This window comes from Plectropomus leopardus, chromosome 1 (genome assembly GCF_026936395.1).
Source record: "Plectropomus leopardus strain MGB_pleo_1.0 chromosome 1, ASM2693639v1, whole genome shotgun sequence".
Lineage (NCBI taxonomy): Eukaryota > Metazoa > Chordata > Actinopteri > Perciformes > Serranidae > Plectropomus > Plectropomus leopardus.
Window position 1 is genome coordinate 225,001 of NC_142176.1, and position 23,020 is coordinate 248,020.

Sequence of the window (23,020 nt, forward strand, 5' to 3'; positions counted from 1 at the left end):
TGTGTTCCTGTGTGTGTGTGTGTGTGTGTGTTTCTGTGTGTGTTCCTGTGTATGTGTGTGTGTGTGTGTGTGTTCCTGTGTGTGTTTGTGTGTGTGTGCAGGCTGCAGAGACTGTGGGACCAGGAGGTGTGTCTGGTGGGCCTGGAGAAAGCGTCTCTGACACGCGTCCTGTTTCGTTTCCAGAGGAGTCGCGTGCTGGCGATCGTCGGCCTGTCGGTGTTCTTCATGTTGGCTCTGTTCTGTGGTTCAGTGAGTCACGGCGTCTTCACAAAGAAATAAAACACGTGTTTTGATTTGAGGTCTCTTTATCGGCTAATTCCAGCTTCAGATGAAGCTCAGAACGAAACGTCTTAAACACCAGATTTAGCTGAGCGGAGTTAATCTGCGCCGTCTCTGCGTCCCGTCCTCACACTGTGTGTCCCGGCAGGGCGTCCTGGTCCACGAGATCCTCACCCACGTCCTCAGGCCGGAGTCGTCCTCGGTGGGGGTGGGGCTGGGGCTGTGCTTTGCGATGCTGGTGGTGGACTTCTTCAGGAGCGGCTGTCTCGCTCTGGTCTGGGCCCTAAACCTGAGGACGGGGATCAGGCTGAAGACAGGTTTCTGCATGCTGGGCTTCCACAAGATCATTTCTCTGAGGACGCACCGTGGACTCTCTGTGGGACAGGTCAGGAGGACACATTATGACATCTGTCCCCTGCAGAGTTTACATGTTCCTGATGCTTGAGTGTCCTCTCTGCCTGTCTCTGTCTGTCCTCCTGTCCCCCTGTCCGTCAGATGGTGAATGTTTTGACCAGCGACAGTTACCGTGTGTACGAGGCCGTCCTCTTCGGTCCCTTCCTGCTGCCCTTCCCCGTCCTCCTCACCGTCTGTGCTGTCTACTCCTGCTACATCCTGGACCACACCGTCCTCATTGGCTTCTTCATCCTGATCCTCTTCGTCGTCCTCCAGGTCTGTGGACAGACAGGGACAGCAGATGTTAGCTTAGCTTAGCATAGAGACTGGAACCAGCTGTGTCCGGTTAGCTTGATCGTCTCATTGCTGAATATTTCAGCTTCAGGTCAAACTCTGAGCCATAATCAGCAGTTTGAGTTCAAACTTTCACTGTCAGCCTGACGTGTTGCAGCCGCGTCCACCTGATCACTTCGTCTCATCAGATACTTTTAAATATTTAAAAAAAAATCCTGATCCACTGTGTGAATATTTTACATTGGTGCTTTTTTATCATATTTATTCATTTATTTTGGTCAAGTTTTTGTCACTGTTGTAGTACTCCAGATAGGTCTGGGTCTCGAGCCTGATCTACGTGCTGCTTGTCCCTGCCGTCTGTTCAGAGGCAGATTAAAAAATTAACAGAAAAGACAAAAAAGTAACTTTGAAAGTGAATACTTTTTGTAACGTGCTGTCATGTTTTCTCTCTGAATTTGTCAGCTGGTGTCTGCGAGGCTCATCAATCACTTCCAGAAAAAGGCGGTGGAGATCACGGACAGCCGAGTCCGCATCATCAATGAGATCCTCACCTGCATCAAACTCATCAAAATGTATGTCTGGGAGAAGTCCTTCTACGACAAGGTCACAGGTGAGTCACTCTCACATAGCTTACACAAGGTCACAGGTGAGTCATTGTCACAGAGTTTACATGGTAAATTTGTACAGAATATAACCACTGAAACACAAGAATGATAACGATGATGATGATGATGAAGATGACGGTAGTGATGGTGATGATTATGATGATGATGATGATGATGATGATAATGATGATGATGACGGTAGTGATGATGATGATTATGATGATGATGATGATGATAGTGATGATGATGATGATTATGATGATGACGGTAGTGATGGTGATGATTATGATGATGATGATGATGATAGTGATGATGATGATGATTATGATGATGACGGTAGTGATGGTGATGATTATGATGATGATGATGATGATTATGATGATGACGGTAGTGATGGTGATGATTATGATGATGATGATGATGATGATGACAGTACTGACGGTGATGATTATGATGATGGTGATGATGATGATGATGATGATGATGATGATGATGACGGTAGTGATGGTGATGATTATGATGATGATGGTGATGATGATGATGATGATGATGATGATGATGACGGTAGTGATGGTGATGATTATGATGATGATGATGACGGTAGTGATGGTGATGATTATGATGATGATGGTGATGATGATGATGATGATGATGATAATGATGATGACGGTAGTGATGGTGATGATTATGATGATGATGGTGATGATGAAGATGATGATGATGATGATGACGATTGTGATGATGACGATCTTGATGATGATGATGATGATGATGATGATTAACGTGTGCTTCAGATGTCAGGAACTTGGAGGAGAAGATGTTGGAGAAAGCTTCTGTCATCCAGAACTTCAGTGTGACCATCAGCCCTCTGGTCCCCATTTTTGCCATCATGGTCACCTTCATCGTTCACACCCTGCTGGGTTTACCTCTGAGCACCAGCACCGTGAGTACCCATCCAGCTGCCGATCCAGCTGCTGCTTCCACAACCACAGGAGAGCTTCTTGTGTGTCTGTGTCCTCAGCAGCATCTGTGGTCCAACCGTTCAGAACGGAAGTGAAATCATGAAAGTTCAGGATGCAGCGTTGTGACGCGGTGATTTGTCCGAGCTGCGTGCACATTGTCGCCCCCTGCTGTGTTGATGCATCTCTCTGTGTTTCTTCTTCAGGCGTTTCCTGTCGTCACCATCTTCAACTGCATGAGGTTCGTTCTGTCCATGTTGCCGACCACTGTCAACATCCTGGCTGAGGCCACTGTGTCTGTGGGTCGCCTGAAGGTAACTGACGCCTCGACTCACCTGGACCTCTCCAACCTGCCGACGGACTCAGACTGACGCTTAATCTTTGCTGGTGTTGTTACAGAGGCTGCTGCTCACAGAGAACCCAGAGTCCTACGTCATCAGGAAGAGACACAAGTCGACAGTTGTCATGATGGAGAAGGCCACGCTATCCTGGACCAAACTGGTCCACCCCGCAGACACAGAGGACGGGGACGACCTGGTGTCCAAAACCAGACCCTCTGAAGTGATGCCCACCCTGAGGAATGTCTCCTTCACCCTGAACAAGGTCAGACTGAACAGACCAGCTGCTAATGTGACGATATCTGACACGTGATGGTCTCTACCAGCTGATGGTCTCTATCAGCTGATGGTCTCTATCAGCTGATGGTCTCTACCGGCTGATGGTCTCTATCGGCTGATGGTCTCTACCGGCTGATGGTCTCTATCGGCTGATGGTCTCTATGCAGTGGCATCAGTTCAAGTGTTTTGGCTGATTGTAGATCAGCTCAGTGTGTAATTGATGGTGTGTGTTTCTGTGCAGGGCAGACTGCTGGGAGTGTGTGGGAATGTTGGCAGCGGGAAGACTTCACTGATCTGCAGTCTGTTAGAACAGGTGAGTCCACCTGTCTGTCAGGTACTACCTCATGCTCACCTGTCTGTCAGGTACTACCTCATGCTCTACCTGTGTGTGTGTGTGTGTGTGTGTGTGTGTGTGTGTTTCAGCTCCACCTGCAGCAGGGATCCGTCTCGGTGGATGGATCGATTGCGTATGCGTCCCAGCAGGCCTGGATCTTCTACGGGACGGTTCAGGACAACATCTTAATGGGGGAACCTTTGGACCGCTCCAGGTAGATAACCCCTCTTCCTGTGATGTCAGGTGTCCTGTGATGTCAGTGGTGACAGTGTGTGTGTCCTGCAGGTACAACAGAGTGATCAGCAGCTGCAGCCTGAAGGCTGACCTCGACATCCTGCCGTATGGGGATCAGACAGTGGTGAGAGTCACATGACATGGACTGAACCAAACATGCTCAGAGTCAGGGGAGCCCAAGTTTGTGTTACAGTCTCTGTAACACAAACCTGTGTGTGTGTGTTCTCAGTTGGGGGAGCAGGGTGTCAACCTGTCGGGGGGGCAGAAACAGAGGATAAGTCTGGCCCGAGCTGTCTACTCCAACAGAGACCTGTACCTGCTGGACGACCCGCTGTCCGCCGTCGACGCCCATGTCGGAAAACACATCTTTGAGGAGTGCATCAAGAAGGAGCTGCGGGGGAAGTCTGTCATACTGGTCACCCACCAGCTACAGGTGAGTGTAAACTGGTCACCCATCAGCTGCAGCTAAGTTTAAACTGGCTACCCACCAGCTGCAGTATAGCTCAAGGTTAGGAGGTTATTCAGTTTGTGTTCAGTTAGTTCAAGTTAGTTATAGTTCAGTCAGGACCACTTTAGTAGAAAATGCAAACAAAACTTTATTTTATATTGCAAAATGATATTTGGCAGTATGACTCTGTTCTAGGACCACTCTGCCCTAGTGGTCCTAGAACAGCTATAGAAAGCTACAGAAAGCTAAGACATGTAAAACCTGAGACAGGAAGAGGCTTCCTGCCCTTCCATTTGCATATGAGGAAAGCTTAACTATTACTGTTACTTACTGTTCGAATTTGCACTGTACTGTTTTATTTGCACTGTTCTTTCTACTTCTATTGTAAATTTCTAAATTTCTTCTATTGTAAACTTTAAAATTTTTAAATTTCTATTTCATATTTCTTTTATATTTGCTAAATGTTAGGCATTCTGTGGACAGCAAAGTAAGAATTTCATTGTACAGGGACACATGTTTCCATACTGTGCATATGACAATAAACACTTTGAATCTTTGAATCTTGAATCTTGAATCTCTTAAGGCTGCTGGTACAGAACAGAGCAGCATCAGTGCCAGTCAGAAATGATGTTGATCAGTCAGACATGAAGAGCTGGGTGGAGGCGGGCTACAGGGGGGGCAGCAGCGGTGGGCTAAAGAAGTTTTAACCAGAATCAGAATCAGAATCGGGTTTTATATCAAAGTACATGGAATTTGAATTGGTGTTTTGGTGCAAAATAATTAACAAAGAGGCAGAATAAAATATAGTAACTTTAAATGTAATAAGATATAAGAAAAAATACAGAAGCAATATAAAAACATAAAATGAAAAATAGAATATAAAGAACACAAAATGTATGAACAAAAGCTACAACGGAGAATCAAGTCCACAGTGCGTTAATGTAACGCTTGAAATACAGACGGCCTGAGATCTGCCAGTGGGTTGCACAGAAAGGAATCCTGTGATCCATCAGCTGACTCGCTCTGTGTGTGTGTGTGTGTGTGTGTGTGTGTGTGTGTGTGTGTGTGTGTGTGTGTTAGTACATGGAGTACTGTGATGATGTTCTGGTCCTGAAGGATGGGGCGGTCCTGGAGGCAGGAAGTCACCTGGACCTGATGATGGCGGGGGGAGATTACGCTGAGCTCATCACCACACACCTGACAGAGCAGCAGGTAAGACACCTGCTGATGGTTGCTGTGACCTCATCACTCACCTGTGACCTCACTGAGTTGTAATAAGTATCTCGATGTGATTGTTGTGTGAATCGTTACCATCGAGCATTCCACGTGTTTCGGTTCGTTACATCAGTAAAGTGAAGTGCCATCAGGGAATATGTTCACATGAACACGAATAACCCGTTTATGATCAAGTTTTTTGGAGTGTCCTGTATGTGTTTGAGCGAGTAAACAGCAGGTTTTGTGTAGGAGCTGAGTTCTCGGAGAGAAAACGGGATGTAGACGTGAAATATGAGTCAGCTGATTTCTCTGAGCTCATGTAAACACTGAACGGGATCATAGCCGAAATAAGCCTCACAAACAGCTCATTACCAACGTCTGTTTAAGGTTTTACTCAGAGTCTGTGATGATCCGAAGTGTCTCTGAGGACTCCGGCACCTCCTTCTGTCAGCTGACTGTTCTTCTACTGTAGTTCCCGTCCTCCTGCTTTAACCCTTTAACACCCAGGTAGATGTCTGTCAAAGAAACGGGTAAAAGATGACTTGGAAATTAGCTGGGAGGAGATTATTAGATATTGTCAAAAAATTTAGAAAAAAAGGGAGAACTGTCCAGAAAACTAGTTTTCTTTCGACTTTTTCTTTTTTCACATTTATTTTTGTGTGTGCTTATTTTCAGATAATTTTCTTGTATTTTATTTTATTTTTCACTATTGTTTTGCTAATGTTTTTGCTTTCAGATAACTTTCTTGTAACTTTTTTTTACTTTTTTTTATGCAAATGTTTTTATTTTCAGATAATTTGCTTGTAACTTTTTTACGAATTTCTTGCTAATTGTTGGGTCATTTCTTGTTAAAATACCTTGTCATCTTCTTCCCATGTGTTTGAAAGAAATCAGACCGGTTTGCTTGGCTTTGAAAGGGTTAAGTCAGATCAGCTCAGTGTGAAATCTGACTGTGAAAACGGAGGAAGTCAAAAGAAGTCACAGTGAGATGAGTAATGTGTCTGCAGTTAACCCTCTGATGTCCAAACAACTGAAGAGAACTTAAGACACGATGATTCTCAGGTGCCGACATGTCATGCTGACAACGTTGGTCATCGTGAGTTAAATGAACCTTTGGAGACCAGGGCACATGGGAAAAAGGGCATTGAGCTGCTTAAGAAGAAATGACCCAAAAAAGTACAAATTACCTGAAAATTAGAGAATAAAACCACAGAAAAATTAAATTAAATGAAAACAAACAAAAGACAAGGAAATGTCCCCAAAGTAGTGCTTAAAAAAAAAAAAAAATTTTGTATACTAACTTTAAATATGTAATTCTGATAATTATAAACATAGGACACAATGGACATTTTTGTCTAGCTTCTTTAAAAATGGTTTTTCAAATCCACTTATATCTTATCCTGTTTGCAGCCTCCGAAAGAAGAGAGGAAGAAGAAGGGGGAGCTGAAAGGTCACATGGACCAAGGGATCGTCAACCCAGGTATTATTATTATTATTATTATTATTATTATTATTATTATTATTATTAATATAAGAGCACATATTTACAGATGAGCAGATTATCTGCAGTTTTGACTCAGATTTAAATCTCTGCTCTTTGATCTCTGAGGTCTCACTGCAGTTACATCATTACTGTGATATTGTTGATTAATAATTAAGTGATTTAATAATTAGTAATAATATTGATAGGTAGGACTATGAAGCAGAAAGGTGTCGTGTTGAAGTGAATGAAGATATTTAAGGAGGAAGCTGTGTGTGTGTGTGTGTGTGTGTGTGTGTGTGTGTGTGCGTCTGTGATCAATGTCTGTTTGTTTCCTGTCAGCCTTCGACGCATCGGACGAGGATGACGCTCCGTCAGCTGACTGCAAACGTGAGTCTCTAGAGTCCTTCTCTGCTCACTCCGACTGTGTAGTAAAGTAATCACTGTGTCAATAACATGATCAATAACATGATCAATAAGCAGATGTTTTTTTCTCTGTGAAGCTGCTGATCAGCTGATCAATCAGGAGAACAGCAGAGATGGTTTGATCTCCTGGAGAACATTTAAACAGTATTGCAAGGCAGCCGGAGGTCAGCATACATATACAGTATATTTACACATATACACGCACACAATATATACACACATAAATATACACATACATTATATATACACAAATATTTACACATGCATAATATACACATATACAGACATATATACACATGCGCTATATACACACATGTACACATATATACACATACACTAGATACACACATATATAAATATACACTGTATATACACATACACTAAATACACATATATATAAATATACACTGTATATACACATACTATATACACATAAACACACACAAGTTGCCCTTCAAAATACGAGCTTGCTTATGTCCTCCTGCAGGATACTTTGTGAGCCTCCTCATCGTCCTCCTCTTCGCCATTCTGATGATGAATGCCTCGCTGAGCTACTGGTGGGTCAGCTACTGGCTGCATCAGGGACACGGGGTGAGACACACTGCACTACACTTCCCAGGATGCCTCACAGGAAGGTTAATGTTACCATGGAGGCCGTGAGTCTCCTTCAGTATCTTCATCAGCTGCTGACAGACTGCAGTCACTCTGTCACACTGAACAGGTGTAACATCTGTAACAAGTGAACTATCTGTAACATCTGTAACATCTGTAACAGGTATACGAGGTGTTAATGTAACAACTGCAACATGTAATGGGTGTAGCATGTGTTATATCTGTTACATCTGTAACAGGTGTAAAAAAGATGTAAAAGGTGTAACATCAGGAACAGGTATATTGGGTTTTAATGTGTAACTTGTGTAACAGGTGTACCATCTGTAACATGTATAATAGGTGTAACAGGTGTAACGGGTAATGTTTGTCACAGCTGGACTCTTTGTGTTGTTCCTCAGACCGCCAACGTGACGTCATCAGAACATGGAGACGTCACTCTGAACCCGGAGCTTCACTACTACCAGGAGATGTTTGGAGGGATCATCCTCGCCCTGCTGATCATCTGCATCATCAAATGTGTCGCCTACGACCAAGTGGCGTTTCACGCGTCCACCACGCTGCACAACAACCTGCTGAAGAAGGTCAGACTCATTGATCAACAAGGGTTTTCTCACATATTGTTTGTTTGTTGAAACAAAACAATACAGCAGAGACAAGAGACTACAGCAGAGACGCCAGACTACAACAGAAACAAAACAGTACAGCAGAGACAAGAGACTACAGCAGAGACAACAGTTTAGCAGAGATAAAAGACTACAGCAGAAACAACACAATACAGCAGAGACAAGAGACTACAAGCAGAGACAACAGACTACAACAGAAACAAAACAATACAGCAGAGACAAGAGACTACAGCAGAAACAACACAATACAGCAGAGACAACAGACTACTGCAGAAACACAATACAGCAGAGACAACAGACTACAACAGAAACAACACAATACAGCAGAGATGAGACTACAGCAGAGACAACAGAGTATAGCAGAGATAACAGATGACAGCAGAGACAGCAGAGTACAGCAGAGACAACAGAATACAGCAGAGACAACAAGCAGAGAGAAATAAAAAAAACAGAGGCAGAATCAAGTAGAGGACATATAAGAGACAGATGCAGACATCAGTGGAGAGATGACAGTTAATATCTCACGTTGTAGGTGGTGGAGAGCATTGATTTGCATGTTGGTCCAACATTTCCATAGATGTTAAAAGGGGTTAAGATGTAGAAACTTTAAAGCAGCATTTTATTCATGTCATTTCCATCCTGAGCTGAGCGTTCAGTGAGCCCTGGTGCATGGAGGAATTCCTATTTAATGCATTTCTATTATTCCGGTTGTCTTTATTCAGGCACCTAAAAGTGACACCTGTTCTGTGTGAGGTATTAACTTTTAACATGAGCTGTGGAAGGAATCACTGATCCCTCCTTGCTCTGACGGCTGTCACTGAATGGTGGACTCAACTGATTTGTTCCCATCAGGTCATGGCTAATCCAATGAGCTTCTTCGACACGACTCCGACCGGTCGCATCCTCAACTGCTTCTCCAGGTTTCAGGTGGAGGTGGACACTTTGGTGCCTCATAATCTCAACATCCTGCTCCTCTTTTCTATGATGGCCATCTGCATCTGCGTCATCAACGCCATCATCTTCCCCCTCATGCTGCTGCCTGTGAGCATCGCCGTCATTTCCTTCATTATCATCCTCAAGTGAGTCATCACTCCTCAGCAAAAACAGAAACTGTGTTTACTGAGGCAACTGCGCTGAGCTGAAGACTGCAGAGATTAAAAAAAAGAAGTTTGAGTTGAAGAGAAACCACATGCAGACAGGACAGAGTCATCTGCATAAAGATGGAGATTATAAGTGGAGCATTATTTACTGTGATTATTTACAGAAATATGTAACAATAATCAGGGGTGTTGACCTCTGTAAGAGGTTTTTAATGAAAACATGCCTTTCAAACTCAAGGTGGTTTTTCTTTCTTCTTGAATTTTTTTCCTTTAAATTTTTTGTTGATTGTTAAAAACCTTTAGTGATTTTTTTTTTCAAAACATTTTTTATTCTTCAAAGGTTTGGGGGATTTTTTTTTTTAATATCTGGTATTTATTTTTCTACAAAACAATTTTCAGATTTTATTTTTTGGTTTTTGGTGATTTTTAAAGGAAACCTTTCAAACCTGTGGGCTAACAGTAAAAACAGAAATTATGATTGGATTTTCAAATTATTGTTTTCACTCACCTTCCGAGATACTCAAGTAATTAACGTTAAATCTGACCTGACCTTGGGACACTGTCCTTTGAAAAATAAAAAGGATAAAATGATGTGAACGGATTGTTTCCTGCAGGATGTTTCTGAGAAATGTCTGCCATTTAAAGAAGATGGAAAACATCAGTCGCTCTCCGTGCATCTCTCTGTGCACCTCCGTCGTCAAAGGCCTGAGCACCATCCACGCCTACAACAAGACGCACGACTACATCCAGCTGTAAGAACCTCCTCTATTCAAATATCTGCCCCAACATCTGTCCCCCAACATCTGTCCTCCCCAACATCTGTCCCCCAACATCTGTCTCCCCCAACATCTGTCCCCCCAACATCTGTCTCCCCCAACATCTGTCCCCCCAACATCTGTCCCCCAACATCTGTCTCCCCCAACATCTGTCCCCCCATCTTCTGTCCCCAACATCTGTCTCCCCCAACATCTGTCCCCCAACATCTGTCCCCCCAACATCTGTCACCCCAACATCTGTCTCCCCCAACATCTGTCACCCCAACATGTCCCCCCAACATCTGTCCCCCAACATCTGTCACCCCAACATCTAACTGTCAGCTGAAGTGCTCCCCTTTCTTCTTCTGTGGTTGTCTTGGTTTGCAGACTGAGGTCAGGTTGTTGGTTGTTTGCTGTAAATATCAGCAGCTAAACGTCCCCGTTGTCTTTCATTATCGCGTCGTCCTGTCGGAGCTGAGCTCTCAGCAGCTGGTTGTGGTTTTAGCTCTGATGTTTCCACTAAAATGCCAACTCGTCGTGTTGCAGGTATAAGAAACTCTCTGACATCAACGCCAACCACTTCCTGCTGTTTAACTACTCCATGCGTTGGCTCTGCTACCTGGTGGACTCTCTGTGCGTTGCCATGACGCTTATCGTGTCTCTGCTGGTCGTCTTGGCCCCCAATGACATCTGCTACCCCCCTATGAAAGCCCTCGCTCTGTGCTACATCATCCAGGTGAGACTGAGACACACACACACACACACACACACACACACTCACTCAGGTAACTAAGCAATGATCATGTGAGTGTTTGTGTTTTTCCAGCTGACGGTGAACTCGCAGTATTTGATCCAGGCTCTGATTGAGGTTCAGGCTCGGTTCATCTCTGTGGAGCGACTGCTCGAGTACATCACGGTCAGTGGATCTGTGGAAATAAGTTCAATACAGCAACTTTCTTTTTGTGTGTTCTCAGCTGATTCTGCTGAAAACAGAATCAGGCTTCAGGCTCCAACTGCCAGCAGTCCAGAAAAATACACCGTGAAGAGAATTAGAGAGTAGAAGTTAAGCAAACGCCTCCACATCTATAATTCAAATGTAGATGGTGCTCATGAAACTCTACATGGTATCTGCACCAGATTAAAAGGGTTATAATTATAGCTAAATGTGATTCTACAAAGACGATAGATTCTGAATCAACATGTGAGATTTCTTAATACTCCCAAAGATCCCAAAACACTGCCAACAACTCCCCTAAACTCCCATAGACTCTTAAAGATTGCCAAAAACTGACAAAGACTCTGAAAGACAGCTGTATATTCCCAAAGATCCCCAAAACTTTCAAAAACTCTCAAAGACTTGCAAAGTTTTCCAGTCTAACCTCCATACTGTGAGCTGGACCCTGCTGCCGGCTGGTCTGGTCTCTGATGAGTGTTGTTGTGTGCAGGGCTCAGAGTCGGAGGCGTCGGGGCAGCTGCAGGTGGACCAGGTCTCGGAGGACTGGCCTCAGCACGGAGCCATCACCTTTGTGGACTACAAGATGAGGTACAGACCGAACTCACCGATTGTCCTCAACGGACTGCAGCTTCACATCAGAGCCGGGGAGAAGATCGGTATAGTGGGAAGGACCGGCTCTGGTAAGAACCAGTAAGCAACTGTGTGTCTTAGCTGGGGTCCGTTTATAACAAACTTCATCAAAAAACAGAAACTCCCAGAAACCTGAAACCTGATTTAGACCAAACGCAGCTCTCAGTCATTCAGGTTTCTACTGTAAAGAGCTGGGCCCAACATCTGCACGGACCATGGTCTCAGAGTCGATGGTGAGGTCAGGTGTTGTGTGGTGATGAATTGTGTCTCTGTGTATTCAGGGAAGTCGTCTCTGGCCGTGGCGTTGTTTCGGCTGGTTGAACCGGCTGCAGGAAGCATCCTGATCGATGGAGTGGACATCACATCCATCAGCCTGTCTGACCTGCGCACCAAACTGTCCATCATCCCCCAGGACCCTGTCCTGTTCACTGGGAGCATCAGGTAACCTCGACTGCTTCCAGTCTGAGCCAGCCCTAACTATAAGCTTTATCAAAGAGGAGAGTCTGAGCCAGCCCTAACTATAAGCTTTATCAAAGAGGAGAGTCTGAGCCAGCCCTAACTATAAGCTTTATTAAAGAGGAGAGTCTGAGCCAGCCCTAACTATAAGCTTTATCAAAGAGGAGAGTCTGAGCCAGCCCTAACTATAAGCTTTATTAAAGAGGAGAGTCTGAGCCAGCCCTAACTATAAGCTTTATCAAAGAGGAGAGTCTGAGCCAGCCCTAACTATAAGGGACTTACAACAAGAAGAATCATGTGACTAACAGCCAGTGTGGTCTGTAGGTTTGTGTTTGTTGCTTATGTCAGAGGCTATAAATCAAAGTTTGTGTTATTATTTATTATGTAGAAGTTCATGTTTAGTTTGGACAAAGATGAACGATGCATAAATGTCTAAAAATGTACAATTGATGATGAGAAGAAATAATTAAAGAAAAAAGTTATTCTGTTCTGAATATTCATGCAAAATGCTGCATGTCTATTGGTTAGAGCAGCCTGAGAGGACAGAACCTGAGAGGACAGAGTCTGAGAGGACAGAGCCTGAGAGGACAGAGCCTGAGAGGACAGAACCTGAGAGGACAGAGTCTGAGAGGACAGAGCCTGAGAGGACAGAGCCTGAGAGGACAGAACCTGAGAGGACAGAGCCTGAGAGGACAGAGCCTGAGAGGACAGAGTCTGATAGGACAGAGTCTGATAGGACAGAGTCTGAGAGGACAGAGTCTCAGAGGACAGAGCCTGATAGGACAGAGCCTGATAGGACAGAGTCTGATAGGACAGAGTCTGAGAGGACAGAGCCTGAGAGGACAGAGCCTGAGAGGACAGAGCCTGATAGGACAGAGTCTGATAGGACAGAGTCTGAGAGGACAGAGTCTCAGAGGACAGAGCCTGATAGGACAGAGTCTGATAGGACAGAGTCTGAGAGGACAGAACTGGAGGACTCGATTCCCAAGCAGCAGACGTGAAGTCCGACACTCGGCTCCTGCTGAGCCGTGAGACTCTCTGACAGGTGTGTCTCTTTGCAGGTACAACCTGGACCCTTTCAACAGGTACACTGACGAGGAGATCTGGACAGCGCTGGAGAAAACCTTCATGAAGGACACGGCATGTCTTATTTTATAAAACTATTACTCTTTATTTCTGTATCCATTTATTTTTTATGTTTAATGATTAATTCGTCCTCTTCTGCTCCGTCACGTGATGTTTTGTTCAGATCTCCAGTCTGGAAAAGAAGCTGCAGTCCGAGCTGATGGAAAATGGAGGAACCTTCTCTGTAGGTCAGAGACAGCTGTTGTGTCTCAGCAGAGCTCTGCTACGAAACTCAAAGGTCTGTCTGCCTACCTGTCTGTCTGTCCATCTGTCCATCTGTCCGTCTGTCTGTCTTCCTGCGTACATTGTCCCTTTACCATGAGAGGTAAAAAGCTTCGTAGTACCTTGAATGCTGTTTTGAGGGACTTTTTTCAGCTCCAGATATTTTCAGTTTAAGAGAAAAGTTCTTCGGGGTTTGTTGATCTTAGAGGAGTTTTCTTATTTGTCCTCACAGTGTCTCATCTCTCTGTCTGTCCATTAGATCGTCCTATTGGACGAGGCGACAGCGTCCATCGATGCAGAGACGGACGCTCTGCTCCAGATCACCATCAGAGAGGGCTTCAGGTCCTGCACGGTGCTCACCATCGCTCACCGCATCAACACCGTGATGCAGGCCGACCGCATCCTGGTCCTCGACAGCGGACAGGTAACCCACTGTGACCTGGCAGAGGTGTCACACACCTGGCGCACAGGTGTAAATGGGTGTTATAGGCGTGCAGGGTGTTTCAGGTCTCATATCGTGTGTGTGTGTGTCCTGCAGGCTGTGGAGTTTGATCATCCTGACGTGTTGAAACAGAGACCAGACTCTCTGTTCTCGTCTCTGCTGAAAGCGTCCAACACTGTGATGTCCTGACATCTGTAAACGCACCGCAGCGACTTCAGAGGACTCTGACCAATCAGAGCGCTTTGATTTCTGTGCGCTAACATGAATCTTATTTATTGTTTTTATTGTCTCATTCATGATGAATGAAATAACTTAATGTTCATGTGAAGAAGTTTTGGATGTTTTCTGTATTAAACTGTAAATGATTTTGCACCTGTGGCGTGTTCAGAGTGTTTCTTGCGGGCGGACAGCAGCTGTGCTCGGTCAGCGGCGTGTCAACGCTGTTGGCTTAGGTGTGTTTCTCACCTTTTATAGAGTTGAAGAGCAGCAGATTTATCTGTTGGGGTTTAACGGAGGGACGCCTGAACATTCGCAGCTCCTCATACCGGCGCGGCCTCACTGACAGCTGCTTCAAAGACTTGTTCAGCGTTTCAATCCTCAACTGCTTGTTTTTTGTTTTTTTTGGAGCCAGAAGTGACCATATTTGGGTGAGAGGGTGGAGCTTACTACCAGCAGACAGCCCGTCAGTCAAAGAGGCCCCGCCTCTGAACAGATGTAACTTTAAGCCTTAAAACAGAAACAGATAAACACGCTGCTAATCTCAGTGTACTGTACCTGAACACGAGTGTGAGTGTGACGTTCACTTTCACGAGCCCGTAAACAGATCAGTGAGGACTTTACATTGTTTTTCAGAGTAAGAACAAAACCTTTGGTGCATGTGAGAGTGTGTGAGCGTGAGAGTGTGAGTGTGTGAGCGTGAAAGTGTGAGTGTGTGAGCGTGTGAGTGTGTGACTGTGTGAGCGTGAGTGTGTGAGCGTGTGAGTGTGTGAGCGTGAGCGTGTGAGTGTGTGAGCGTGAGAGTGTGAGTGTGTGAGCGTGAGTGTGTGAGCATGTGACTGTGTGAGCGTGAGAGTGTGAGTGTGTGAGAGTGTGAGTGTGTGAGCGTGAGTGTGTGAGCGTGAGCGTGTGAGTGTGTGAGCGTGAGCGTGTGAGTGTGTGAGCGTGAGAGTGTGAGTGTGTGAGCGTGAGTGTGTGAGCATGTGACTGTGTGAGCGTGAGAGTGTGTGTGTGAGTGTGTGAGCGTGAGAGTGTGAGTGTGTGAGCGTGTTACTGTGTGAGCGTGAGTGTGAGTGTGTGAGCGTGAGAGTGTGAGTGTGTGAGCGTGTGAGCGTGTGAGTGTGTGAGCGTGAGTGTGAGTGTGTGAGCGTGAGAGTGTGAGTGTGTGAGCGTGTGAGTGTGTGAGCGTGAGAGTGTGTGTGAGCGTGAGAGTGTGAGTGTGAGAGTGTGAGTGTGTGAGCGTGTGACTGTGTGAGCGTGTGACTGTGTGAGCGTGAGTGTGACTGTGTGAGCGTGAGTGTGAGTGTGAGTGTGTGAGCGTGAGAGTGTGAGTGTGTGAGCGTGAGAGTGTGAGTGTGTGAGTGTGAGAGTGTGTGTGTGAGCGTGTGAGTGTGTGAGCGTGAGAATGTGAGTGTGTGAGCGTGAGAGTGTGAGTGTGTGAGTGTTGACCTCACACTGAGTCACACCTTCACCTCCAGACTCCTTCCTGTTGGTCAATATGTGGCTCATGGCCCTCAGGCGGATCATAAACAGAGCAGGCTCAGACCTGCCAGCTGACCTCTGACCCCTCACAGTAAATTCTGACCTCCAGCAGCAGAATCAGAGTCAATCCACCCGGACACAGCCGGCTGGATTTAACCCTCTGTGTGCTGCTCAGTGAGGTCTGACTCAGGGTATTTTGGGATGTTTTCCATGTTCGCTGTGTGTGTGTGTGTGTGTGTGCATGCGGTTTCAGGACACAAAATAATTTTCAGTTTAAACTAACAGAAAATATTTTATCATAAATCTTTACGATTTATTTAACCTGCAATTTCCTCTGAGAACCACAGAGAGAGAACATTAACCCTTCAGCTGCTGCAGCACAATAATCCTCACTGTTTATAATCCGAATCACAAACCTGTGTGTGTGTGTGTGTGTGTGTGTGTGTGTGTGTGTGAGACTGTAATCCTGCAGCTTCATTAATAATCTGAAGTCAAATATTCAATCACATTTATTTCACATTTACTTTAAATTCATTCATGAAATGCAAACTGAAAAAAAGAAATGCTGTGACATCACCGTTTTATGAGGACGGTCACATGACCAATGAGGATTTATTCAACTCAACTTTATTATCATTAAACTGCTGTACGGCAAAAAAAAAAAAAAAAAAAAAGTATTTTTAATGGATATCTTGTTGTATTTGAGTCTCAGACTGTGAAGTTTATTGTTCTCTGTTGCTGGTTAGAATATTTATTAACTCTTAAAAGAATAATTCCTTTTCTGAGAACTTTTGAGATGAATCATTCATAAATCAGTCACATCTCTGTGTGTCTCTCAGCAGACAGACGAGCTGCAGGACATGAGTCGTATTTCAGTAAATCCTGAAATAATACGTCTTTTCTGTCTCCGGCTGCGTGTCGTCCTAAAGTAGATTTACGTCCAATCACCATTTATCAAATCTCCATCCATTAAAGAGCAGCAGTCCCCGTCCTCTGCGCCGTCCACTAATCCTGATTATAGCGGGGGACAGAGGACAGTGTCCCTGCCTGCCACATCCTCCAACAGACGCCTCAACACATCACCGCTGATGGCCAGACTGCAGGACGACCGCACAGACGAGACAGGAGACAGGAGGAGGACAGGGGACAGAGGAGAGACAGAGGGATGAACGTGGAGGACAGCTGAACTTTATCAACATGGACAGCAGAGGAAGGAGAGGAACCAACGGATCGTTCAAACGCTCGTCCGTCAAACGCAGCGCTTCCTCTGGATCACAGAAGGTGAGACAGATTCAAACTCACACAACTTTATTCAGAATTCAAATCTCAGAAATCACAAACGCTCTACTTCCACCAAACCAGCTCCGGTTCTTGAACCCGTTCTGTTCAGGATTCTTGTGCTCTTCAGAGAGCTGGCCCACCTTTACACCAGTTTGAATCTGAACCAGTTTAATCCAGTTTGAGTTTTCAGCTTTTTGGAGGGCTTTACAGAGCAGAAGCAAACAGCTGGAGAAAAAATCAAGAATAAAACAAATATTAAAAAGTCCACTTCACGCTGTCCATCATCTCTGTCCAAGCTGCAGAATGAGACACTGATGTCTTTATGGTTTACACTTCAGGTTCAGCTGAAAAAAAACTTTTTCAACCTTGTTTGGTGGAAAAGGGGTCTGAGTGTCCTCTGAAGATCTGGAGCCTCTTCATGTGAATCGATCAGATTAAAGACGGACTGAAAGCTGACTGTGGAAACTCCTCTGAAGGAGCATTCACACTCGCTCCACATGTTGAAAAGCTGTAGATGCATCTGTCTCTTTAAGAAAGGTCTGTAACGTTGAAGGGTTCTGAAATCTCATCTGAATTTGACCTTTGGACCTGAACTAGACCTGAAGTCTTGATGCAAAAGTAAAAGCAGAATATTTCCATACGACAAATGTCGCGGGCAAACAAACCGTTCAAATATTTCACTGGAAACTTTTAGGATCATATTTTTCAGCTCTAAGTTAAAGGTTGTGAAGCTGTTTCATCTCTGCGTCTCCTCTGCAGAGTTTAAAGACGTCTCGTGTGCTGTGTTGTTTTACTCGTACTGGTGAGTGAGTAGGTCACAGATGGGACTTGAAACCGTTTGATCACAGATAAAAGCCAGTGCTTTAAAGTTCGTCTGGTAAAAAAAAAGACACTTGAGGTCTACATGACTTCTTTCGGTTAAACAGACTTAGTATGTCGGGGTTTGACTGTTGTTTTTGCACATGCGTCCTCGTGCACGAGGCACAAAACGGGCTGTTTCCGTTTAAAAAAAAAAATTAGATTAAAAAATCTAATTTAAAAAAAAAAAAAAACGAGCTGCTGTTTCACTGACGCTGTGAGGAAGACGCTGTGAAGAGGACGCTGTAAAGAAGACGCTGTGAAGACGATGCTGTGAAGACGACGCTGTGAAGAAGACGCTGTGAAGAGGACGCTGTAAAGAAGACGCTGTGAAGACAATGCTGTGAAGACGACGCTGTGAGGAAGACGCTGTGAGGAAGACGCTGTGAAGGGGACGCTGTGAGGAAGACGCTGTGAAGAAGACGCTGTGAGGAAGACGCTGTGAAGAGGACGCTGTGAGGAAGACGCTGTGAAGAGGACGCTGTGAGGAAGACGCTGTGAAGAGGACGCTGTGAAGAGGACGCTGTGAGGAAGTGAGGAAGACGCTGTGAAGAGGACGCTGTGAGGAAGACGCTGTGAAGAGGACGCTGTAAAGAAGACGCTGTGAAGACGACGCTGTGAGGAAGACGCTGTTAGGAAGACGCTGTGAGGAAGACGCTGTGAGGAAGACGCTGTGAGGAAGACGCTGTGAAGAAGACGCTGTGAAGAGGACGCTGTGAAGAAGACGCTGTAAGGAGGACGCTGTGAAGAGGGCGCTGTGAAGAGGACGCTGTGAAGAAGACGCTGTGAAGAGGACGCTGTGAAGAAGACGCTGTGAAGAGGACGCTGTGAAGAGGACGCTGTGAAGAAGACGCTGTGAAGACAACGCTGTGAGGAAGACGCTGTGAAGACGACGCTGTGAGGAAGACGCTGTGAAGAGGACGCTGTGAGGAAGACGCTGTGAAGAGGACGCTGTGAAGAAGACGCTGTGAAGGGGACGCTGTGAAGGGGACGCTGTGAGGAAGACGCTGTGAAGAGGACGCTGTGAAGAGGACGCTGTGAAGAGGACGCTGTGAGGAAGACGCTGTGAAGAGGACGCTGTGAGGAAGACGCTGTGAAGAAGACGCTGTGAGGAAGATGCTGTGAAGAGGACGCTGTGAAGTCTCATGAGCTCAGTTTTATGAATAAATCCTGAAATCAGAAATGACAGTAGATCTCAGCGATGACGGTAGATGTTAGCGAGGACAGGAGATCTCAGCGAGGACAGGAGATCTCACTGAGGACGGTAGATGTTAGCGAGGACAGTAGATCTCAGCGAGGAAAGTAGATCTCAGCGAGGACAGTAGATCTCAGCGAGGACAGTAGATGTTAGCGAGGACAGTAGATCTCAGCGAGGAAAGTAGATCTCAGCGAGGACAGTAGATCTCAGCGAGGACAGGAGATCTCAACGAGGACGGTAGATCTCACTGAGGACGGTAGATGTTAGCGAGGACAGTAGATCTCAGCGAGGAAAGTAGATCTCAGCAAGGACAGTAGATCTCAGCGAGGACAGTAGATCTCACCTTTAAATGGCATTACCTTCGATTTCAATCTCCTCAGCGATGACGGTAGATCTCAGCGATGATGGTAGATCTCAGCGATGACGGTAGATCTCAGCGATGACAGTAGATCTCAGCGATGACAGTAGATGTTAGCGAGGACAGTAGATCTCAGCGAGGACAGTAGATCTCAGCGAGGACAGTAGATCTCAGCGATGACAGTAGATGTTAGCGAGGACAGTAGATCTCAGCGAGGACAGTAGATCTCACCTTTAAATGGCATTACCTTCGATTTCAATCTCCTCAGCGATGACAGTAGATGTTAGCGAGGACAGTAGATCTCAGCGAGGACAGTAGATCTCAACAAGGACAGTAGATCTCACCGAGGACGGTAGATGTTAGCGATGACAGTAGATCTCACCGAGGACGGTAGATCTCAGCGATGACAGTAGATCTCAGCGATGACAGTAGATGTTAGCGAGGACAGTAGATCTCAGCGAGGACAGTAGATCTCACCTTTAAATGGCATTAGCTTCAATTTCAATCTCCTCAGCGATGACGGTAGATCTCAGCGAGGACGGTAGATCTCAGCGATGATGGTAGATCTCACCGAGGACGGTAGATCTCAGCGAGGACAGTAGATGTTAGCGATGACAGTAGATGTTAGCGAGGACAGTAGATCTCAGCGAGGACAGTAGATCTCAGTGAGGACTGTAGATGTCAGTGATGACAGTAGATGTTAACGATGACGGTAGATCTCAGCGATGACAGTAGATGTCAGCGAGGACAGTAGATGTTAGTGAGGACAGTAGATCTCAGCGAGGACAGTAGATCTCAGCAATGACAGTAGATCTCATCAATGACAGTAGATCTCAGCGATGACGGTAGATCTCAGCGATGATGGTAGATCTCAGTGATGACAGTAGATGTCAACGAGGACAGTAGATCTCAGCGAGGACAGTAGATCTCAACGAGGACAGTAGATCTCACCGAGGACGGTAGATGTTAGCGATGACAGTAGATCTCACCAAGGACGGTAGATCTCAGCGATGACGGTAGATCTCAGCGAGGACAGTAGATGTTAGCAAGGACAGTAGATCTCAGCGAGGACAGTAGATCTCACCTTTAAATGGCATTACCTTCAATTTCAATCTCCTCAGCGATGACGGTAGATCTCAGCGAGGACGGTAGATCTCAGCGATGATGGTAGATCTCACCGAGGACGGTAGATCTCACCGAGGACGGTAGATCTCAGCGATGACGGTAGCTGTTAGCGAGGACAGTAGATCTCAGCGAGGACGGTAGATCTCAGCGAGGACAGTAGATCTCAGCGAGGACAGTAGATCTCAGCGATGACAGTAGATCTCAGCGAGGACTGTAGATGTCAGTGATGACAGTAGATGTTAACGATGACGGTAGAGCTCAGCGATGACAGTAGATGTCAGCGAGGACAGTAGATGTTAGTGAGGACAGTAGATCTCAGCGAGGACAGTAGATCTCAGCGATGACAGTAGATCTCAGCGATGACAGTAGATGTTAGCGAGGACAGTAGATCTCAGCGAGGACAGTAGATCTCAGCGAGGACAGTAGATCTCACCTTTAAATGGCATTACCTTCGATTTCAATCTCCCCAGCGATGATGGTAGATCTTAGCGAGGACGGTAGATCTCAGCGAGGACAGTAGATGTTAGCGATGACAGTAGATGTTAGCGAGGACAGGAGATCTCAGCGAGGACAGTAGATCTCAGTGAGGACTGTAGATGTCAGTGATGACAGTAGATGTTAGCGAGGACAGTAGATCTCAGCGAGGACAGTAGATCTCAGCGATGACAGTAGATGTCAGCGAGGACAGTAGATGTTAGTGAGGACAGTAGATCTCAGCGAGGACAGTAGATCTCAGCGATGACGGTAGATCTTAGCAAGGACAGTAGATGTTTAGCGAGGACAGTAGATCTCAGCGATGACAGTAGATCTCATCAATGACAGTAGATCTCGACTGTGACAGTAGATCTCAGCGATGACAGTAGATCTCAGCGATGACAGTAGATGTTAGCGACGACAGTAGATCTCAACGAGGACAGTAGATCTCAACGAGGACAGTAGATCTCACTGAGGACGGGAGATGTTAGCGATGACAGTAGATCTCAGCGAGGACGGTAGATCTCAGCGATGATGGTAGATCTCACCGAGGATGGTAGATCTCAGCGAGGACGGTAGATCTCAGCGATGACAGTAGATGTTAGCGAGGACAGTAGATCTCAGCGAGGACGGTAGATCTCAGCGATGACAGTAGATGTTAGTGAGGACAGTAGATCTCAGCGATGACGGTAGATGTTAGCGAGGACAGTAGATCTCAGCGATGATGGTAGATGTTAGCGAGGACAGTAGATCTCAGCGATGACAGTAGATGTTAGCGAGGACAGTAGATCTCAGCGAGGACAGTAGATCTCACCGAGGACAGTAGATCTCAGTGATGACAGTAGATGTTAGCAAGGACAGTAGATCTCAGCGAGGACAGTAGATCTCAGCGAGGACAGTAGATCTCAGTGATGACAGTAGATGTCAGTGATGACAGTAGATGTTAGCGATGACAGTAGATCTCAGCGATGACAGTAGATGTCAGCGAGGACAGTAGATGTTAGAGAGGACAGTAGATCTCAGCGAGGACAGTAGATCTCAGCGATGACAGTAGATCTCAGTGATGACAGTAGATGTTAGTGAGGACAGTCGATCTCAGCGAGGACAGTAGATCTCAGCGAGGACAGTAGATCTCAGTGATGACAGTAGATGTCAGTGATGACAGTAGATGTTAGCGATGACAGTAGATCTCAGTGATGACAGTAGATGTCAGCGAGGACAGTAGATGTCAGCGAGGACAGTAGATGTTAGGGAGGACAGTAGATCTCAGCGAGGACAGTAGATCTCAGTGATGACAGTAGATGTTAGCGAGGAAGGTAGATCTCAGCGAGGAATGCTGTGAAGTCTCATGAGCTCAGTTTTATGAATGAATCCTAAAATCAGAAATGACAGTAGATCTCATCAATGACAGTAAATCTCGACTGTGACAGTAGATCTTAGCGATGACAGTAGATCTCAGCGATGACGGTAGATCTCAGCGATGACAGTAGATGTTAGCGAGGACAGTAGATCTCAGCGATGACGGTAGATGTTAGCGAGGACAGTAGATCTCAGCGATGACGGTAGATGTTAGCGAGGACAGTAGATCTCAGCGATGATGGTAGATGTTAGCGAGGACAGTAGATCTCAGCGATGACAGTAGATGTTAGCGAGGACAGTAGATCTCAGCGAGGACAGTAGATCTCACCGAGGACAGTAGATCTCAGTGATGACAGTAGATGTTAGCAAGGACAGTAGATCTCAGCGAGGACAGTAGATCTCAGCGAGGACAGTAGATCTCAGTGATGACAGTAGATGTCAGGGATGACAGTAGATGTTAGCGAG

The 23,020-nt window shown here is 45.7% G+C and overlaps 2 protein-coding genes across 2 annotated transcripts in view; both read left to right on the forward strand.

The window, feature by feature from the left end:
* LOC121965591 (ATP-binding cassette sub-family C member 12-like) overlaps positions 1–14,461 on the forward strand; it is a 15,268-nt gene extending 807 nt beyond the window's left edge. The window contains exons 2-28 of the mRNA XM_088081857.1: positions 102–249; positions 428–664; positions 775–948; positions 1,429–1,576; positions 2,366–2,514; positions 2,737–2,844; positions 2,930–3,133; positions 3,389–3,460; positions 3,571–3,695; positions 3,767–3,839; positions 3,945–4,148; positions 5,244–5,375; positions 6,789–6,858; positions 7,201–7,248; positions 7,362–7,448; positions 7,772–7,875; positions 8,295–8,477; positions 9,372–9,598; positions 10,234–10,371; positions 10,921–11,110; positions 11,201–11,290; positions 11,820–12,009; positions 12,241–12,400; positions 13,477–13,555; positions 13,665–13,778; positions 14,022–14,186; positions 14,301–14,461. Of these exons, the coding sequence (XP_087937983.1) occupies positions 102–249; positions 428–664; positions 775–948; positions 1,429–1,576; positions 2,366–2,514; positions 2,737–2,844; positions 2,930–3,133; positions 3,389–3,460; positions 3,571–3,695; positions 3,767–3,839; positions 3,945–4,148; positions 5,244–5,375; positions 6,789–6,858; positions 7,201–7,248; positions 7,362–7,448; positions 7,772–7,875; positions 8,295–8,477; positions 9,372–9,598; positions 10,234–10,371; positions 10,921–11,110; positions 11,201–11,290; positions 11,820–12,009; positions 12,241–12,400; positions 13,477–13,555; positions 13,665–13,778; positions 14,022–14,186; positions 14,301–14,393 (3,712 nt within the window). The 3' untranslated portion in view covers positions 14,394–14,461. The remainder of the gene's footprint in view (positions 1–101; positions 250–427; positions 665–774; positions 949–1,428; positions 1,577–2,365; positions 2,515–2,736; positions 2,845–2,929; positions 3,134–3,388; positions 3,461–3,570; positions 3,696–3,766; positions 3,840–3,944; positions 4,149–5,243; positions 5,376–6,788; positions 6,859–7,200; positions 7,249–7,361; positions 7,449–7,771; positions 7,876–8,294; positions 8,478–9,371; positions 9,599–10,233; positions 10,372–10,920; positions 11,111–11,200; positions 11,291–11,819; positions 12,010–12,240; positions 12,401–13,476; positions 13,556–13,664; positions 13,779–14,021; positions 14,187–14,300) is intronic.
* Positions 14,462–16,597: 2,136 nt separating this feature from the next.
* The window catches only part of trpm1a (transient receptor potential cation channel, subfamily M, member 1a), a 43,128-nt gene continuing 36,705 nt past the window's right edge, over positions 16,598–23,020 (forward strand). Inside the window, exon 1 of the mRNA XM_088086843.1 lies at positions 16,598–17,183. Within this exon, the coding sequence (XP_087942969.1) occupies positions 17,100–17,183 (84 nt within the window). The 5' untranslated portion in view covers positions 16,598–17,099. The remainder of the gene's footprint in view (positions 17,184–23,020) is intronic.